Below are 16,274 nucleotides of genomic sequence, written 5' to 3'. Positions count from 1 at the left end.
CCGCAAAGGCTCATTAAGCGGAATTACTCTGAACCAAACCAGATCATAGAAAACCCAACAGCCTCCCCCCCTGTCCGTAATGTCTTTACTTACCTGTCCCAAGACTTTTGCACAGCCTTCTTGTCAGATACGTGGAGATGTTAAACCATGTGCACAACTTTTGCCAATCCAAAAGCACTTTTGGATTCTTCTGTCCGCAAGCAAGAGCTGGTCAAGGCAGTCAGTCAATTTACTTCGCCCGTTAGCATGCCCAGTCCATATTTCCTTTTCGTCATCGTATTTAATTCTACATACGTATTGAGGGGATCAGTTTATATATTCCAAAGCCCTTTTCATTTCTGCAGGATCGCGGCTATTGAAATATCCGATACTTCAAAAGAACGCCTCACTCGCACAGCTCCTGCGCTTTTTTTCCCATTAAAAGGGTCAGCTAGTTAAAGGACGAGGTTCCGTCTGAGCCTTCTTTTGCATCTGTCCCCGTATATCGTTTCCTGCATAACTTTAACTCGATCTTCTCCTCCTGCATCTGCACTCTGGGCTCTGGATATATACCCCTTTCCTAGCCATCACGTCCTTTTCCTCTTACAATACCATAAATAGAATTTCAACAGCCTTGAACTCCAGAACTGAAACGGCGTTAAATCTATAGCTATAATTATTGAGCCTTCGACAAAAGATTCGAAGCGTTTACTTTATTCAGTCGACCAGTCGTTGCACAAAGTTCGAACGAACGAACGAACGAACGAACGAACAAGGGTCAGCCAGTCAATTGAGTCGACATCTATCAACAGAACTACAACAGACAACACATATCTACATACATACAGACATACATAGCGTCCGCTATACATTATACCATCGATCATGGCGCAACAGGTGCCGTCTTTGACGGTCAGCACCGACCAACATCTTACAATAGCACCCGTTGATACTTCTCTGACTGGACGTTCGAGAAGTGAGAGTTTTGGATCTCCTACCACTCCGACAAATTCTTATTTAACAGCGGGGCCCCATCATGTCCGACATTATAGTACCGCCTCGTCTATTGGCGGATCCACATTACGACCTAGATCAAGTTCCGTGGGCATGTTCGACGGGGTCAGCCCGGAGGAAGCCCTAAAACCGGATTTGGGAACAGAGGATGATTTCAAAATCGAAAATAATCCGTTTGCATTTACCCCGGGCCATCTCAATAAAATGCTAAACCCGAAGTCGTTATCTGCATACCAGGCTATGGGAGGTGTTTTTGGTATCGCTAAGGGTCTAAAAACGGACTTAAAAACCGGTTTAAGCATTGATGAGACAACCATCGATACACCGATAAGTTTTAACGAAGCTGTTACTAGCAGTGAAGATGAACCCAAGAAAGGAACTCACAGCCAAGCGGTTCATATTCCTCACTCTGGCGATAATAGCCATTATGCCGATAGACTTAGGGTTTTTAAGGATAATACATTACCGGAGAAAAAAGCGACACCACTCTGGAGGCTTATGTGGAATGCCTACAAAGATGAGATCCTTTTACTTCTTACGGCAGCTGCGGTTATTTCTTTAGCTCTTGGTCTTTATGAAACTTTTCGTAAACACCCCGAGTCGGAGGAAGAAGAAGGTGGTGTTAGGGGTGCGGATTGGATAGAAGGTGTTGCTATCATCGTGGCTATTGTCATTGTCGTCTTAGTGTAAGTGGTGTCCTGACATCTAATGTTATATTGATTGAACAACTCTAACAAGTCGCTTAGTGGGGCCATCAACGATTATCAAAAGGAAAAGCAATTCGTCAAGCTCAACAAGAAGAAGGACTCGAGAGAGATCAAGGTTGTTCGGTCTGGTAAATCAATCTTGGTTTCTGTCTATGATCTTATGGTCGGCGACATTGTCCACATCGAACCCGGTGATCTCATTCCAACCGACGGTATCTTCGTTGAGGGCCATAATGTCAAGTGCGACGAATCCAGCGCGACCGGTGAATCTGATATGATGAAGAAGACACCCGGCGAGGAAGTTTGGAGACATCTTCGAAACGGAACTGCTACTGCCAAAATGGATCCCTTCGTTATTTCTGGTGCTAAAGTGCTCGAGGGTGTTGGTACCTACATGACTACCTCAGTTGGTGTTAACTCTAGCTTTGGCAAGATCATGATGGCCCTCCGCACGGAAGCTGAAGCTACACCTCTCCAAGAGAAGCTTAATCGTTTGGCTGGTATGATTGCCAAACTTGGTGGCTCGTAAGTTTTTATCCCGCATCACAACGATATCGAAACACGCTAATTCGGAAATATAGGGCTGCTGGTCTTTTGTTCTTCGTCCTCTTGATTAAGTTCCTTGTGCAGTTGCCTGGAAACCATGAATCCCCTGCTCAAAAGGCATCGGTCTTCACGGACATCCTCATCACTGCCGTCACGATCGTCGTCGTTGCTATTCCTGAAGGTCTTCCACTCGCTGTGACGTTGGCTCTTGCCTTTGCCACAACTAGGATGCTTAAGGACAACAACTTGGTTAGACTTTTGAAGTCTTGCGAAATCATGGGAAATGCCACTGCTATCTGCTCTGACAAGACCGGAACCTTAACCACCAACCAAATGACGGTCGTCGCTGGTACCATTGGAGTTGGCAAGGGCTTCGCTGCGACCGAAAATCTTCAAGAGAAGCTTTCCCATCGGTCGATTACTGATATCGTCTCGACCTTTACCCCAGCAGTAAAAGAACTCTTGGTTAAGAGCATTGCAATCAACTCCACGGCATTTGAGGGTGAAGAGAACGGTGTCAAGACATTCATTGGTAGCAAGACTGAGACTGCCCTTCTGATATTCGCTCGCGATTTCCTTGGGATGCAGCCAGTTGCCGAAGAACGGTCGAACGTCAATATCGTTCAGATCTTCCCATTTGATTCTGGCCGCAAGTGTATGGGTGTCGCTATCAAGACCGCCTCTGGATACCGCCTTTTAGTCAAGGGTGCTTCTGAGATCATGTTACGATCCGCCTCTCACTACCTTGCTGATGTTTCCTCCTCGAATGATGTCTCGACTATCGCCTTCAGCGCTCAGGACAGATCTACAGTTGAACAACTTATCAACTCTTACGCCGAGAAGTCACTCCGTACGATCGGTATGCTCTACAAGGATTTCCCCCAATGGCCACCAGCAGAAGCAAAGTTCTCCGAGGATGATGCCTCTGCCGTTGATTTTGGCTCCATCCTTAACAACTGTGTCTTCATCGGTTTGGTTGGTATCCAAGATCCTCTCCGCCCAGGTGTTGAAGTTGCTGTTGCTCAATGTCAAAAAGCTGGCATTACCGTCAGAATGGTCACTGGTGATAACGTGGTCACAGCCAAAGCCATCGCCACCGAATGCGGTATCTACAGTGAGGGTGGCGTCGTTATGGAAGGCCCCGATTTCCGTCAACTCTCACAGCCAGAAATGGACGCTATTCTTCCTCGCCTTCAAGTCCTAGCTCGTTCTTCTCCAGAAGACAAGCGTATCTTGGTTCGTAGACTGAGGGACCTCGGAGAAACTGTTGCATGTACCGGAGACGGAACAAACGACGCTCCAGCTCTTCACGCTGCTGATGTTGGTTTTGCTATGGGTATCGCTGGAACTGAGACCGCTAAGGAAGCTGCCGCTATCATTCTTATGGATGATAACTTCTCATCCATCGTCAAGGCTACTATGTGGGGTCGCGCTGTCAATGACGCGGTTCAGAAGTTCCTCCAGTTCCAGCTTACTGTCAACATCACCGCCGTCCTCCTTGCATTCGTTTCTGCCGTATCCAACGATCAGATGAAGCCAGTTCTCACCGCCGTTCAATTGCTTTGGGTAAATCTCATCATGGATACTTTCGCTGCTCTTGCATTGGCCACCGACCCTCCAACCCCAGAAATCCTTGACCGAAAGCCAGCCGGCAAGAAGGCACCACTCATCACTCTTCGTATGTGGAAGATGATCATTGGTCAAGCTATCTTCCAACTTGTGGTTACCTTCACTCTTTACTTCGCTGGCGCTAGAATCCTAGGCTACACTACCAAGGAGCAGATGAACGAACTCAATACTATTGTCTTCAACACCTTCGTCTGGATGCAAATCTTCAACGAGTTCAATAACCGTCGTCTCGATAACAAGCTCAACATCTTCGCTGGAATCCACAGAAACTACTTCTTCATTGGTATCAACTGCATCATGATTGGTGGCCAGGTCCTCATCATGTACGTTGGTGGCGCCGCCTTCTCGATCACTCGTATTAATGGCACCCAATGGGCAATCTGTATCGTCTGCGCGGCCGTCTCACTTCCATGGGCTGTCCTCATCAGACTCGTCCCAGACGAAGCTGTCCGTGCCGGTTGGGTCTTCTGTCTCCCATTCGTCCGCTTCATCGGTCGTATCTGGGCTACCTTCGCTCGCTGGGTCCTTGATCCTATCGGATGGGTCTTTAGGAACACTTGGAGAGCCGCAAAGAAGCCTTTCGGCCGCAGCAAGAGAAAGCAATCCGATGAAAGCGAGGAAGAAGAAAGATATCCCGCTTCTGATGAGAAGGATACCCCTACTCTTTCCACCCCAGCAGCTCCCATGCCTGCCATCGTTGTTGGTGACGACTCAAATGACGTTACTCCCATAAGCCCATTCTCTAAGCCAGCCGACATCGAGAAAGGAATTCCTCCACCAAAAGCCTAACTGAAACCTTGAAAATTCCAATTTGAGGCAATGCAATATTACACCACACTTTGTAGGCTATGTCAACAGCCCCACCGACGCAAACATTTGGGAGTTGACAATTCCTCCGCGCACACCTTAAAGCTTACCAACACACTATCAGGATCACCTAACAATAATCCAACAAACATATATCCTCACCGGCGTTCTCAAAGGCGTTTCTGTTTTTTGTTTTTTTCTTTTAATCGTTTCGCCAATTCTAAAAATTTCAATAACCAAAATCCTTCCTTCCTACTTTTCGTTTCTATTCTTCGCATTCGTTCGCTACATCCTTGGGAGGAGGATAAGGATTTACACGCTACCTACGAACTTTATACACATCCAAAAAAGTATTAGCATTACTATTTTGTCATCAAGTTTTGTACTTCGTTTTTCTTTTTAGCGAGGGAGCGGGCGTTCATTAGGAGTATATTTGAACCTTGATTCGTGGGAATTATTCAATACGTATTTTTATAACTATATCAACACCGATAGTTTGGCGTCCTGTTTTAGTCTTTAATGTATCATATCATACTAGTAATAGATTATTTGAAATTTAATCACGATAAGTTAATTCCTCCTTTATAATTACCTCTTTTTTTTGAGGTTTGAAGCCGCAAATCTAGGATTATATTATCTCGCTATCCGAAGATATATTGTGTCGGAGTCCGCTTACGGCGCTCCCCCCGCAGGGCTGATATGTTTTCAAAAAAAGGAAGAGAAGAAAAAAAAACCAAAACCAATGTTGAACCAAAAATGCAGAGTATTGATAAGCAGGGCCTTGTAGGAAAAGTAATATGTAAGGAAATCCCAAACCCTACATCCTTCCATATCCGAACCCAATCCGTTGTACCTCCTAAAAATGAGAAGAAGGAGAAGAAAAGTAAGGAATCGCTAACCATGCAAAGAAATAAAAAATAAAAAATAAAAAATAAAAAGGAAATTATGTATAGAGAGGAAATTATAGGAAATATATCCTCAAAAGATTTGACACAGTTTCTGGAGCCTGTTGCCGGGATGAAATGCGAAAAAGGGGAATGAAAGGTAAAATAACCAAAAGCAAAGGAAATGCTGGAAGGCTAAAAAAGCTGAACGCTAAGTGGAAAAAAAAGAAAAGAAAAGCTGAAGAAAAGCTGAAGAAAAGCTGAAGAAAAGCTGAAGAAAGAAGAGAATCGTATGCTGAAAGAAAGGCCATATAGTCGTAAATTCGTAACGAGTCTCAAGTATGTCTCGATAATCCAGACGATAGGATTCCCAAAGCGTAACGCGACTCGAGGTCTGCATTAGAGAGCGCCTCGAAAAACCAAGAGCCATCCTTTATTTCTTCTCGGTAATAGATTCATCGACGCTAGCTTTCGAGGCAGTCGTCGATTCTTGCGGGCGCATGGACCACTCGATACCTGTATCGATACACCATCTATCCCACATCCTTTCGAGGAAGTCGTCATTGTATAGGTCGACCTGTCATAATACAATTAATACCAACAATCCAACACTCGCAGCACCTTCAAAAAGGGCAAAACAACACTTACAGGGCTCGACCTCCACTTCATTCTATCCCACAAACGCCCTGCCTTATCGGTAACCTTCTTACTCTTATCAATTGACAGCATAACTCCGGTCTTACAGCCTTCCGCGGGCGGCATTGGTGACTTAAGTGTAGTCAAGAGCCACCAAATCGGGTCGTCCTTCCTCTTTGCTGACTTGACTCCTTCCTTCGAAAAGAAGTCGGAATCAGCATACCCCGGGTTGTAAGCATGGGCTATATATCCCTTGCCTTCCGCCTTCCACTTCGCCATCAAATTCTTTGCGAACATTAATTGCATCTGCTTTCCACTGCTATACACGACGCTATAAGCCGGCTTTGGGTGGGCGGCTTTGGCATAGTTGTAGCCTGGTTCCATGAAATTCTTGGTCGACTGCTTTGCAAAATCATGAGAGAAGTCGGCGACATAGACACCGGGTGAGGATGTCATAACCACACTGGCATCTGGTGCGAAGAATCGTTCCAAGCCATGTGTTAGAATGAAATTGGAGAGGAAGTTCGTCATATACATGTGTTCGAAGCCGTCGGGGCCGAAAGGGTTGTCCGAGGTAGGAGGACATCCAATGCCAGCATTGTGGAAGAGTATGTCAATAGTCTTCCCACCATTGGCAGCCCAGTCTTCACAAAATTTGTGACAGTTATCCAGTGTCGACGTGTCGAGCTGGATAATGTGGAGGGATGCCGTTGGTACAGCCTTAAGGATGTCTTGCTTTGCTGCCTCGGCCTTTTCCACGTTGCGACAGACCATGTATACGGTAGCCCCCATCTCTGCGAGATGCTGAGCCGTTGCTTTGCCCAATCCTACATTGCTTCCGGTGACTATGGCTAGTTTCCCGGTGAGGTCTGCAGTCTTGAGTTTCTGATGGGAGAGATATTTGGCAATAAAGACTTTAACTCCAACAATCATTACTGTATTATATTTGATGGCGGCCTTTGTCTTGGCCTTTTTAATAAAGGACATCTTCTTCTGTCCCTTGGAGACCATTTTGGAAAGTATATTATATATTGAAGGGATTGGTAAAGGTTACTAGGAGGATATTAAAGAATGAAAGGTCTGGGAAGACCTGAGCCGTCAAAACACGGATCGGATGGAGGATATTAAAATAAGGAGAATGGGGAAAATATAAGAATATAAGGAGGAAATGTGAAGTGGCAGGTCTAGAGGCTAGCTAGCGGACCGGCTGAAAGGTTATATTATAGTTCCGAATCCCAGGTTTTCCAGCTTCATCGGCGACTAAGTTAACGGCAATCGGTTCGCTTTTATAAGCTGCTTGACTGAAGGACCTCATCCCGGAGCGGGCCATGTCATCGCAGCAGCTTTGGCTGAGAAAAAAAAGCAAGAAGGGATGAAAGAAGATACTGTTTCATTTCATATTTTGTTAGGACGAACGCCAGTCCGTGAGCTAGTGGGGTATCGTCCTACTTGTTGGGACAAGGGCTATCCGAATGGCCAGCCGGGCTGCCTCTCTATCACGAATTCTATTTTTTACTTTTCCAGAATTGTTTTCTTCTTCTTCCCCTTCAATTCTTTGGCAAAGTGGGCTCCGATGGATCCTAGGTAGACACGCTATGCCCACTTGTGACAACTACGCGCATATGCGAGGGTGCTGGTGTGGAGTGTAGGTTTTTCTTCTAGCGTCTATTTCGAAGGCTAGCCGTCGCGAAACGAAATAGCAGAGGGACATCATTATCTTCGGCTAAATATTCATCCAAAATAATACCTTGGCTACCTGACATTGCCATTGTTTGGCAGCTGCATGTCAACTTGGATGCTTGTTTTACAGGGTATTATAGGTCGAAATATGCCTCCACGTCTACTATGTAGTAAGGGAAGCGGTCGGAAAAGAGCAACTAGGATGGGTTTTCTTGTTCTGTGCCTCTTCTGCGCATTCTCCCAAACAGGTCCGGAAGCACCATGTATCATCCGCGGCAGGTGTATGGATCCTCATCGTCAGGCCATATGCACGTACAGGGTGTCGGTAGACGATTGTAACAATTTCATTGTGGAAACGTTCTCATTGCAGCGAGCAGCATAATCGATGCTCGTTCGGAGTTATATTTCCTGCAAAGCTGAGTCGACCGGCGGTCGAGCTGACCAGGTTTCTTTTGCCCAACTGTGGATACACCCCCTCATTCTTACTACCTCCATCTGCAGGAGAATTCTCGTGACTTTGTCGAACTAGTTTTCAGAAAGAAAAAAAAAAGGTATAAAAGAAAATGATGACAAAAAAATGTTTAGGCAAAGTAATACCCGCATAACAGAGGGTGAGAAGCAAACCCCGAACATGCAGCTTGTGTCTTTTTTGTCGTTGGCTCGCGCGCTAAACGTGCGCATGTTCCACACAAAAGAAGAACATCTTGAAGTTGAAGTTACGAAACTTGAGATGGGGACCGCTTTAAAATTTTCTCCACTTTTCGCTGGAAAAGGGTTTCCTGCCAGCGCATATGGCTTGCTCTACCTCTAGCCCTTTCGTTTTTGGTGATAACGAAGGTGATCAGGGAATTGTTCGGGTCCCATAGGCATGGTCCAAATGACGCTAGCGGACGGCAAACAAGGGCCACCCGTTTGATTCAGATCAAAAATGACGAGGACCCGAAGAATCAGGTTGACAGCAAGAAATTGAGTGATTGATATGATCCCGGCCCCCAGAAAAAAAATATGACGGACATTTCCATTACGTTAGCGTATTTTTTTTGGCAGGACGACTAAAGCAATGTGGGGACCAAATCAGCAATTCGAGCTAAGGAGGGGTAAGCCTGATAGTGAACTGGCCAGATAATTGGCAAAGCCGGAGCAAATGTCGGATACATGAATTTCCCCTAGAAATTCCAGATCCGAGGGATATATTCTGATTCATGTAATGCATTGATCATGATGGTGTTGCATTTTGTTGGAACAGTGTCGTCTTCGACCGGCGTCCCAGTCTGGCGCCTATGCTGAGAAGCTTTGTGTAACGGACATTGCATAGTCGGTACCAAGATGTTGGAACCAGCACAAATGCGTCTATATGGATGCGCCGGACTGGTAAGGCCAATACACGATGCGGTCTGCCCTTGGGAGTGTTGGATGGCGCTGGGGAAAACCAGCCGGCTGGGCCCAAAAAGCTTGGGTGGGCGATTAGCACGTAGTGGCAGTCGGAAAGCCCTGCTGTGTTGGATCACTAGTGCTAGGCTATACTAGGTAAGTAGTGGAACTACTGGAACTTGTGCCAACGTGGCCGTGGTCAGCACGTTACCACCAAACAGTTTTAGGGATTTCTCTGTTTCTCTGGATTGCATTGGGCCAGTGTGCATGTGAAATGAGCTCCTGAATTTTCTTGAGGCTGGTACCTTCAAGCGCCAACAAACATGGTTTCGTGCATTTGCTAGTCTGCGACTAGAGACGTGGTCCCCTTGTCATGTCGTATTAATGTGAAATTGCTTCATTGCAGTATCAGATGAACAAGGCTTTCTTTTCATTCGGGACTAAATTCCAGAAGAGGCCGTCAACCCCGGATTGTGGATCCGATCCAATCTTCTAGTACGTATGCATTACATATTTGATAGTACATCAAGACTTTTACAAGCTATATAGCTTCGTGATTAATTCATTATCAATTACTACACTAAAAAAGCGTGATACTTGGTTTCTCTAATGTACCTTTATAGCGCTAGTTTTCCATTCTAAAGTTTAACCTTTTCCAAAAGAGACCTTGTATCCACTAGCCATGTGGGTCTATTCATTTGTCCCGTAAACCAAACGATGTGAAATTGAATATCTACCAGTCGCCATACGCCGCATCTTCAAGATCGTCGACATTCAATAACCCGACCGGTACATCCAACAGCTGTCTCCATATATTGTGTCTTCGTCGGGTGGGCCAATTCGGCGTCTCCCAAAATCTCGTCAAAATTCCCCGTTCCTTAGCAGCCTTCACCAAGCTTTCGATCTTCTTCAACTGTTTCTCGCTCAGTTCCCCTTTGATGGGTCCGACAGCTGTGATGAGGCTGGATGTGGCAAAAGGGCTGGATGCGCTGTCGTATAGTGGAGTTTTCCCGTCTGTGTGCATTTGCTCAGACTTGGTCCCAATGTCCAGAAGAGGAGCATCGACAAAGTAGTCTCTCGGGCGAGTTTTATTTGCAATAAGGACCTCCCAGTTCGAACTGCCCGTCCCAATCACTGTCACAGGTCCAGGGATTATGACCTTTCCAGTCCATCTCGTGAGCCAATTTCTTTCGCGGAGGGGGGCAAGTTGAGCATCGACCAATGGCCACGTTTCTTTTGCGCCAGTCTTAAGATCGACCCAGAGATAAAGAGTTTGGAAGCAATTTTCATCGAACGGTCCACTAATAAAACAATTTTTTTAATTTCATGAAACGAAGCTGTCAGGGAGGTCTGCTGATCAAACTTACCATCGAGTATTGTTGACATATTCGGTAACCGGGTTCTGTTTCTCAAGAACGTCTACGATTGGGTCTATGTAGAGAGATCTAAATGTACGTTTCGCATCGAGAGCAGTTTTTTCATGGCCGACCTACTCCTATTAGAATCGACACATCTAGCAGAACTTCTGCATTGTACCTACCAGAAGACCCCCATCGTGTGCCCATACATCAGCTTCGGTCGAGACCGCCCCAACAGAAAGCCCTGGAAATCAATATAAAGTTAGCCACCTCCCTTTCTGTAGACGACTTCCAATCTGATCCGGACTCACCCTGGTAAAAAGGCACTTTCTGCCAATAGTCATTGTGCGAGTGGATATTCTTCTGCACCAAGAATCACATATCAGCATCCAGTTTTCCATAAATAAGCAGCGCATTCAAAGTGTTAACCACATGCAGATTGGCCATGGGTGCGGTAGTTTTCAGGTCAGATACTTACCGGCTCGATGCCCCGAGTGAAGCTGGATGGGTATTCTGACAATCCAGTTTTTTCGGGCCACTCCTGTACAAATTTGCCGATGTGACCCGATGCTGTGAACTCCACAAGTGCCACATTCACGGGACCAGTTTCTACTTCATCGTCTCCATGAGGACCATGCCCATCGGCGAGGGCGAACAAATATTGGAGAACTAAAGCAAGGATACTGTATCGATATCGACGTTAATATGCATCTCCAGAAGGAAAACAAGAGTGTCAACCTGCATCTCCCACACGCTAACCTCATAAGAAGGGGGTATAAGATCCACACATACAGCATCATGAAAACCAAGTAGGCGACGTAACTAGGTGGGGCGAATCTATCTCGGATGCGTGGTCGACCTTGTGGAATGAAACCGAAGCTCGATAACTTTGCCAGCATCGATAATTTATATTTCTATGCAGCGATGGTACCTAGTTTTGGTAGGAAGAAGATAGCAAAAGCGAATGGCAGGGTGAAGCAGAAACGACCGACAAAATTACTCCCCGGATGCATTCTTTAGCTCAATCTGGATGGTGATACTGGCGATGGAAGCCAAAGGAACGGGTCGACGAGAACGCGACTTCGCATGTGCACAAACAAGCGGTGCAATTCGCTCGGTGGCGGATGGCTTATGTTTCCGAACCTTCCCAGTTCACCGACAACCCAGAATTCTTGGCAGGTGGGATTTCTGCATGAACCCATGCATTTGCATTCCTCATTACCAGCTCGCATTAGCTAAAAAATCGCAAGCCCGTCTTGGGTTAAATGTAAGGGAAACTGAATTCGAAGGTGAGTGGTTTATATTCGACGCTTGGCCTTGGATGTTAACTTGGTATTTTTAAACTAAACTAGACTAAATGCAACTCAACGAACGATGTATAACCATAACTTCAAGCTTTAATACTCCGAACATGCTATAGCTATAGCTATGTATTATATCAACTGGATTAAACATCATGGCCTTAGGTCCCTGCAGGTCCCGAATCTCCAGCTGCCTTGCCCGAACAGCATGTTGCCGACAGGGCTAGCCGAAGCAGAATCATACCCGTTGCAATCACAACCTGGCGCCTCGTGGCTTTATTCGAAGCACAAACCCTGAGCATAGTGCAATCCTTGCGATCGTCAACCACTGTCCAAATAATCCTTTGGTCTGCTCCGTTCTTCAAAACTCGCTTTGGCTGGCCACAATATCCGTCTCTTTCCTTCTTTTCCAACCAAATGCCCTCGCTGGGGAAAATTCCCAATGTCCCGTTCATGAATGCCCCGTTATCAAAAAAGCTTTCGTCATTGAGATCTTTCCAGATATCATGATGGGCGTAATAAGCATGTTTAAGCATGTCATACGCAACTACAACTGGATACGGGAACTTCACAGATTCGCCTCCGTCAGGCTGGTTTGCGAGGTCCTTTTTACTGAGGTAGAAAACGTAGCCTCTTCTTTGGCTGACAAGAGATAGATCGAGACCGCCTCCGTAGGTGCTCATACCCTCCAGGTTCATCATAAATTCCTTTTCGTAACCCTTTCCCCGACTGTCTTTAAAGATGGCTCTGTTGAATCTGTTGTCTTGCTCGGGGTGGAGACCGGAAGCATCTAGCTTAATATCCCAGCGCATTTGGTCGCATGCATGGTGGAATTGGTAATCATGGGCGACGACATCACCGCCTATTGCAATGAACGGTGGAAATAATGTCATGATAATGCAAGCAGTTAAGATCAAGGCAACCAAAAACCGCCTTCTGCGAGTTTCTTTGATTTTATGAATGTTTGGAGCTTGTGCATTGGGCGGCTGGGGCTCCTTTAATTCAACCATCTCGATATCGACGGCCTGAGAAGACGGGGTTCTTCTCCTCAAATCCCACCATCGTGACAGCTTTAATTTTTCCTCTTGCGAGTTTTCAGCAATAGGGGTTACTGGGTTTTGTACCGTAGCTTGCTTCTCCATATGGCCCCCAACTTCAGACCAGATGACTGTATTCATATGTTGCAAAGCTGCCTGCTGGTCATAGTATGTCCCGTGTGTTATAATATCTCTCACAATCCTGGTTTGTTCAAGAACGGTTTCATATTCAGATTCTTCCCGATCAGATGAGACCCCGGATTTCGATTGCTGGCTAGGCTTCCTCTCCGGTTTATCTTCTCTGTCAGAGCCGTCTTCAACTGCGTCTTGGTCTTTCGAATTGTCACTCTGCTGTTTTGAAGAGCCCTCTCCGGATACACTTGAAGATTGAGGATCTGGATTCATCACTCTTCTATCCTTGGGATACTTGTTCTTTTCCCATGACGTTGTTGATGAAGAGCTGCAGTGAGCGCAGGTATCCCAACTCGATGACCCAGAGCTTCCTTGACCGTCCGCATACTTCGCCTTCCTGCAGGTTGGAGAGCTACAAGTAAACCCGTCTTTCGGTTTTACGTCCTTTTTCTTCCCATTTTTCTTCCCCTTCTTCCGTTTCCTCGCGAATTCCCCGGCCGATGTTGCAGAATTTGACCATGTAGTCGTAGAACTCGGTGCAGTATCCAGCTCGTCTTTAGGAAACGGATAGGCCTCCGCATGCCTCGAAACGCTTCCTTCTCCAGGGCTCTTCAAATTCGGAAAACTGACCCTTCGTTCCTCGTTTTGGTCTTTCCAATGGGCGGTGCCCTCCTTTCCCGTTTTAATTATGTCCCCATCCGCAGTTTCTTCCATAATCGGCTCGTGTTCAGTGTGTATATGATATTGTTCCATGGGGTGAGATATCCTCTGTTTCCTCCTCGCCGCTGCAAAATGTCCTGAATGTGTCCGTCTTGCCGCCGTATAAGGATTATTATTCGCGAACCATACTTTCGACCCAGGTCCATTCTGATCCCATTCTTCACTCTTCCCATCCTCACTGTCCTCCACCACCTCCTCTTCCCCTTCTTCAGCCTTAGAATCTCTATATTTATTCCAATGACTTTCCGCCTCTTCTTTCTCCCACTTTTTATGAAGCCATCTAACACCAAAAGCCCCCAGCATACAATTATAAAACGCGGTAATCATCGTCCATATACTGCAGAATATTTTAAATACAACCATACCAGTCTTCGAGTTTGTTGCTTGGTTAAAATCGTGCGGTGCGAGGATAGGGGCGAGTAAAAGATGGATTAAGACAACAGAAACGACATTTAGAAGGGTGTATGTGAACCCAATACGAAGGGTTTCATGTCGTTTTTCCTCCGGTGAGGATTGATGCTCGAGGCGGAGCGTTGGATCGTAGGTGCCCTCCTCCTTCATGACTTCGAGTTTTTCCATTCACGCCGCAGGTTCGATCGTGAACGTATACTTGGATTTAATGAGACCCGAGGTTTAGAACAAATGCTTCTATAAATTCGGGAGACCCCATTTTTAGGAGCGTAACTATCGATACCAAGTAACTGAGGAAATAGAGCCATTTGTTCCCCATGTTGAAGGGGTTTAAATTGCGGCGGAAAGCAATAGTAGACTTGAACGTGTGAGTTGGAATCTGCAATGCGGTTCTGGTGGTTAACAGTAGGCCTGGGCCTGGGAATTCGTTCTACTGGCCATGCATGGACTGGTATGCGGTCCTAGAGAAGCCATCGATATTCGCTTCGCAGTGCTGGGAGGGGATTCGCGGTGTTAACGTACAGGCGCGATATATTAACTACGATATGCACAATGTAACAGTAGATCACTAGATACTATAGGTGCTCAACTCCTGATTCCGAGAGAATAATGTTTATTATCGAGAGTATAACGGCATCATTCTCTAAAACCTCCCCCAAACCCGTCGGATTAATTCCAAGAGGATTCATTGAGCCCCGTAGGAAACTGCAATTATGGTATTCCATGAAAACGCCGAAGCTATGCATTATATACACCGATGTCTTTAAAACTTCAAATACATAAGGATAAAAATCCCATTAAGATTAGGTATCTATATGCGATAATAAATGTCAGTCAACAATGGGTCGTAAGGGATAAAAGAATAAAAAATTAAAAATTAGAATACGATATCGTTTTTAAGCTCTTCCATCTCCTGGCTTGACTTTCTTCCCTTTTCTTTGGTAAAATAATTCGGAATAATTTCGTCATCATTCGTAATCGGTTCTGTCGTTCCAAGAATATAGGGCTGGGGTCCCTTGGAAGCCCCCTTCCGGGCATCGGCGAGTACTGGATCTTCTTCTTCTAGACCTGGTTCCAACTCTGTAGTTGATTCTTCCACAGGTTTTTGATCATATTCGGGTTCTGTCTTAGATTGAAGCCCAGCGGGCTCCAGTTCGGGTTGGGATTCCACATCCTCTAGGTCTTCCGGATTAACTTTGGGGGCCGTCATTGTTTCTTCATCTGGTAAATAGTCCACCTCTTGTTCACCGTGAGGTACCTCTTGACTTGACTCCTTAGGCACCTCTTGAGGTATCATTTGAGGCTCTTCTTGGAATACCCCCTCAGATGGTACATGGGATTTCTCGTGGGGATCTTGTAGTTCCTCCTTAGTCCCTTTTTGTGGTTTTTTCTTTGGTGCTTTTTGAGGTGCCCCCTTAGGTGTATCGGCCCGAGATGTCTCCTGCGGTTCTTTCTCGAGTGCTCCCTGACCCGTTTTCTGAGGTTCTCCCTTAGGCATCTCTCGGCTTGTTTCTTGGGGCTCTTCTTCAGGTGCTTCTCGAGATTTTTGGGGTGCTTCGGTGGCGGTTACGGCTTCAGAGGTAGATTTTACAGCCGGTTGAGATTCAGTAACATCATGTTCCAGAACATTAGTTAGCGTAGGGGTTTCAGATAGCGCAGCATCCGTCGTCGTAGAAGATCTAATGACCTTTTCCAAAGTCGTCGGTATGTACCTATGTCTATAACTAGACGACGTTTCCCCTTTCCTAGCCGAAGCCATAGCCGTATTCGTAGACACTATGATCCGAGTCCCCGTGGAAGTCCTCGTCACCCCATCCTTAACAATGATACTCTCTTCGAATTTCGGCCCACCCTTCAAAGACCCATCTTCTCCGAAAATTTTGTCTCCCGGAAAAATCCCTGCGATACCGCCACCAGGGATCATCATGCTCTTCAAAGGAGGTGCATTAGGCACAACATCTTTCTTCCCGGTTTGACCACCAAATACAGCACAAAGGGCTACTATTCCGCTGCAAGCAATACCTCCAGCAAGGATAAGGAAAATCGTTCTCGCCCTAACCAT

At 46.0% G+C, this 16,274-nt stretch overlaps 5 protein-coding genes across 5 annotated transcripts; 1 reads left to right on the top strand and 4 right to left on the bottom strand.

The window, feature by feature from the left end:
• Positions 1-864: 864 nt before the first annotated feature.
• Positions 865-4,664, top strand: AOL_s00006g270 (uncharacterized protein; the record flags this gene model as incomplete). The annotated part of the gene is made up of 3 exons (XM_011119579.1): positions 865-1,679; positions 1,740-2,225; positions 2,282-4,664. The coding sequence occupies 3 exons, from the start codon at positions 865-867 to the stop codon at positions 4,662-4,664; spliced, it is 3,684 nt and encodes a 1,227-aa protein (XP_011117881.1).
• Positions 4,665-5,999: 1,335 nt separating this feature from the next.
• Positions 6,000-7,213, bottom strand: AOL_s00006g269 (uncharacterized protein; the record flags this gene model as incomplete). Its single annotated transcript, XM_011119578.1, has 2 exons — positions 6,000-6,143; positions 6,215-7,213. 2 exons carry the CDS (start codon positions 7,211-7,213, stop codon positions 6,000-6,002), a joined length of 1,143 nt encoding a protein of 380 aa, XP_011117880.1.
• A 2,773-nt stretch (positions 7,214-9,986) lies between these two features.
• AOL_s00006g268 (uncharacterized protein) lies at positions 9,987-11,510 on the bottom strand (the record flags this gene model as incomplete). Its single annotated transcript, XM_011119577.1, has 6 exons — positions 9,987-10,554; positions 10,621-10,742; positions 10,794-10,855; positions 10,923-10,974; positions 11,090-11,294; positions 11,404-11,510. 6 exons carry the CDS (start codon positions 11,508-11,510, stop codon positions 9,987-9,989), a joined length of 1,116 nt encoding a protein of 371 aa, XP_011117879.1.
• A 563-nt stretch (positions 11,511-12,073) lies between these two features.
• AOL_s00006g267 (uncharacterized protein) lies at positions 12,074-14,362 on the bottom strand (the record flags this gene model as incomplete). Its single annotated transcript, XM_011119576.1, has 1 exon — positions 12,074-14,362. The coding sequence occupies one exon, from the start codon at positions 14,360-14,362 to the stop codon at positions 12,074-12,076; it is 2,289 nt and encodes a 762-aa protein (XP_011117878.1).
• A 727-nt stretch (positions 14,363-15,089) lies between these two features.
• AOL_s00006g266 (uncharacterized protein) lies at positions 15,090-16,274 on the bottom strand (the record flags this gene model as incomplete). Its single annotated transcript, XM_011119575.1, has 1 exon — positions 15,090-16,274. One exon carries the CDS (start codon positions 16,272-16,274, stop codon positions 15,090-15,092), a length of 1,185 nt encoding a protein of 394 aa, XP_011117877.1.

Source organism: Orbilia oligospora, assembly GCF_000225545.1.
Source record: "Orbilia oligospora ATCC 24927 unplaced genomic scaffold scaffold00006, whole genome shotgun sequence".
Classification (NCBI taxonomy): Eukaryota; Fungi; Ascomycota; class Orbiliomycetes; order Orbiliales; family Orbiliaceae; genus Orbilia; species Orbilia oligospora.
Note: the sequence above shows the minus strand (reverse complement) of the source record. Positions and strands in the feature narration are given on the sequence as shown.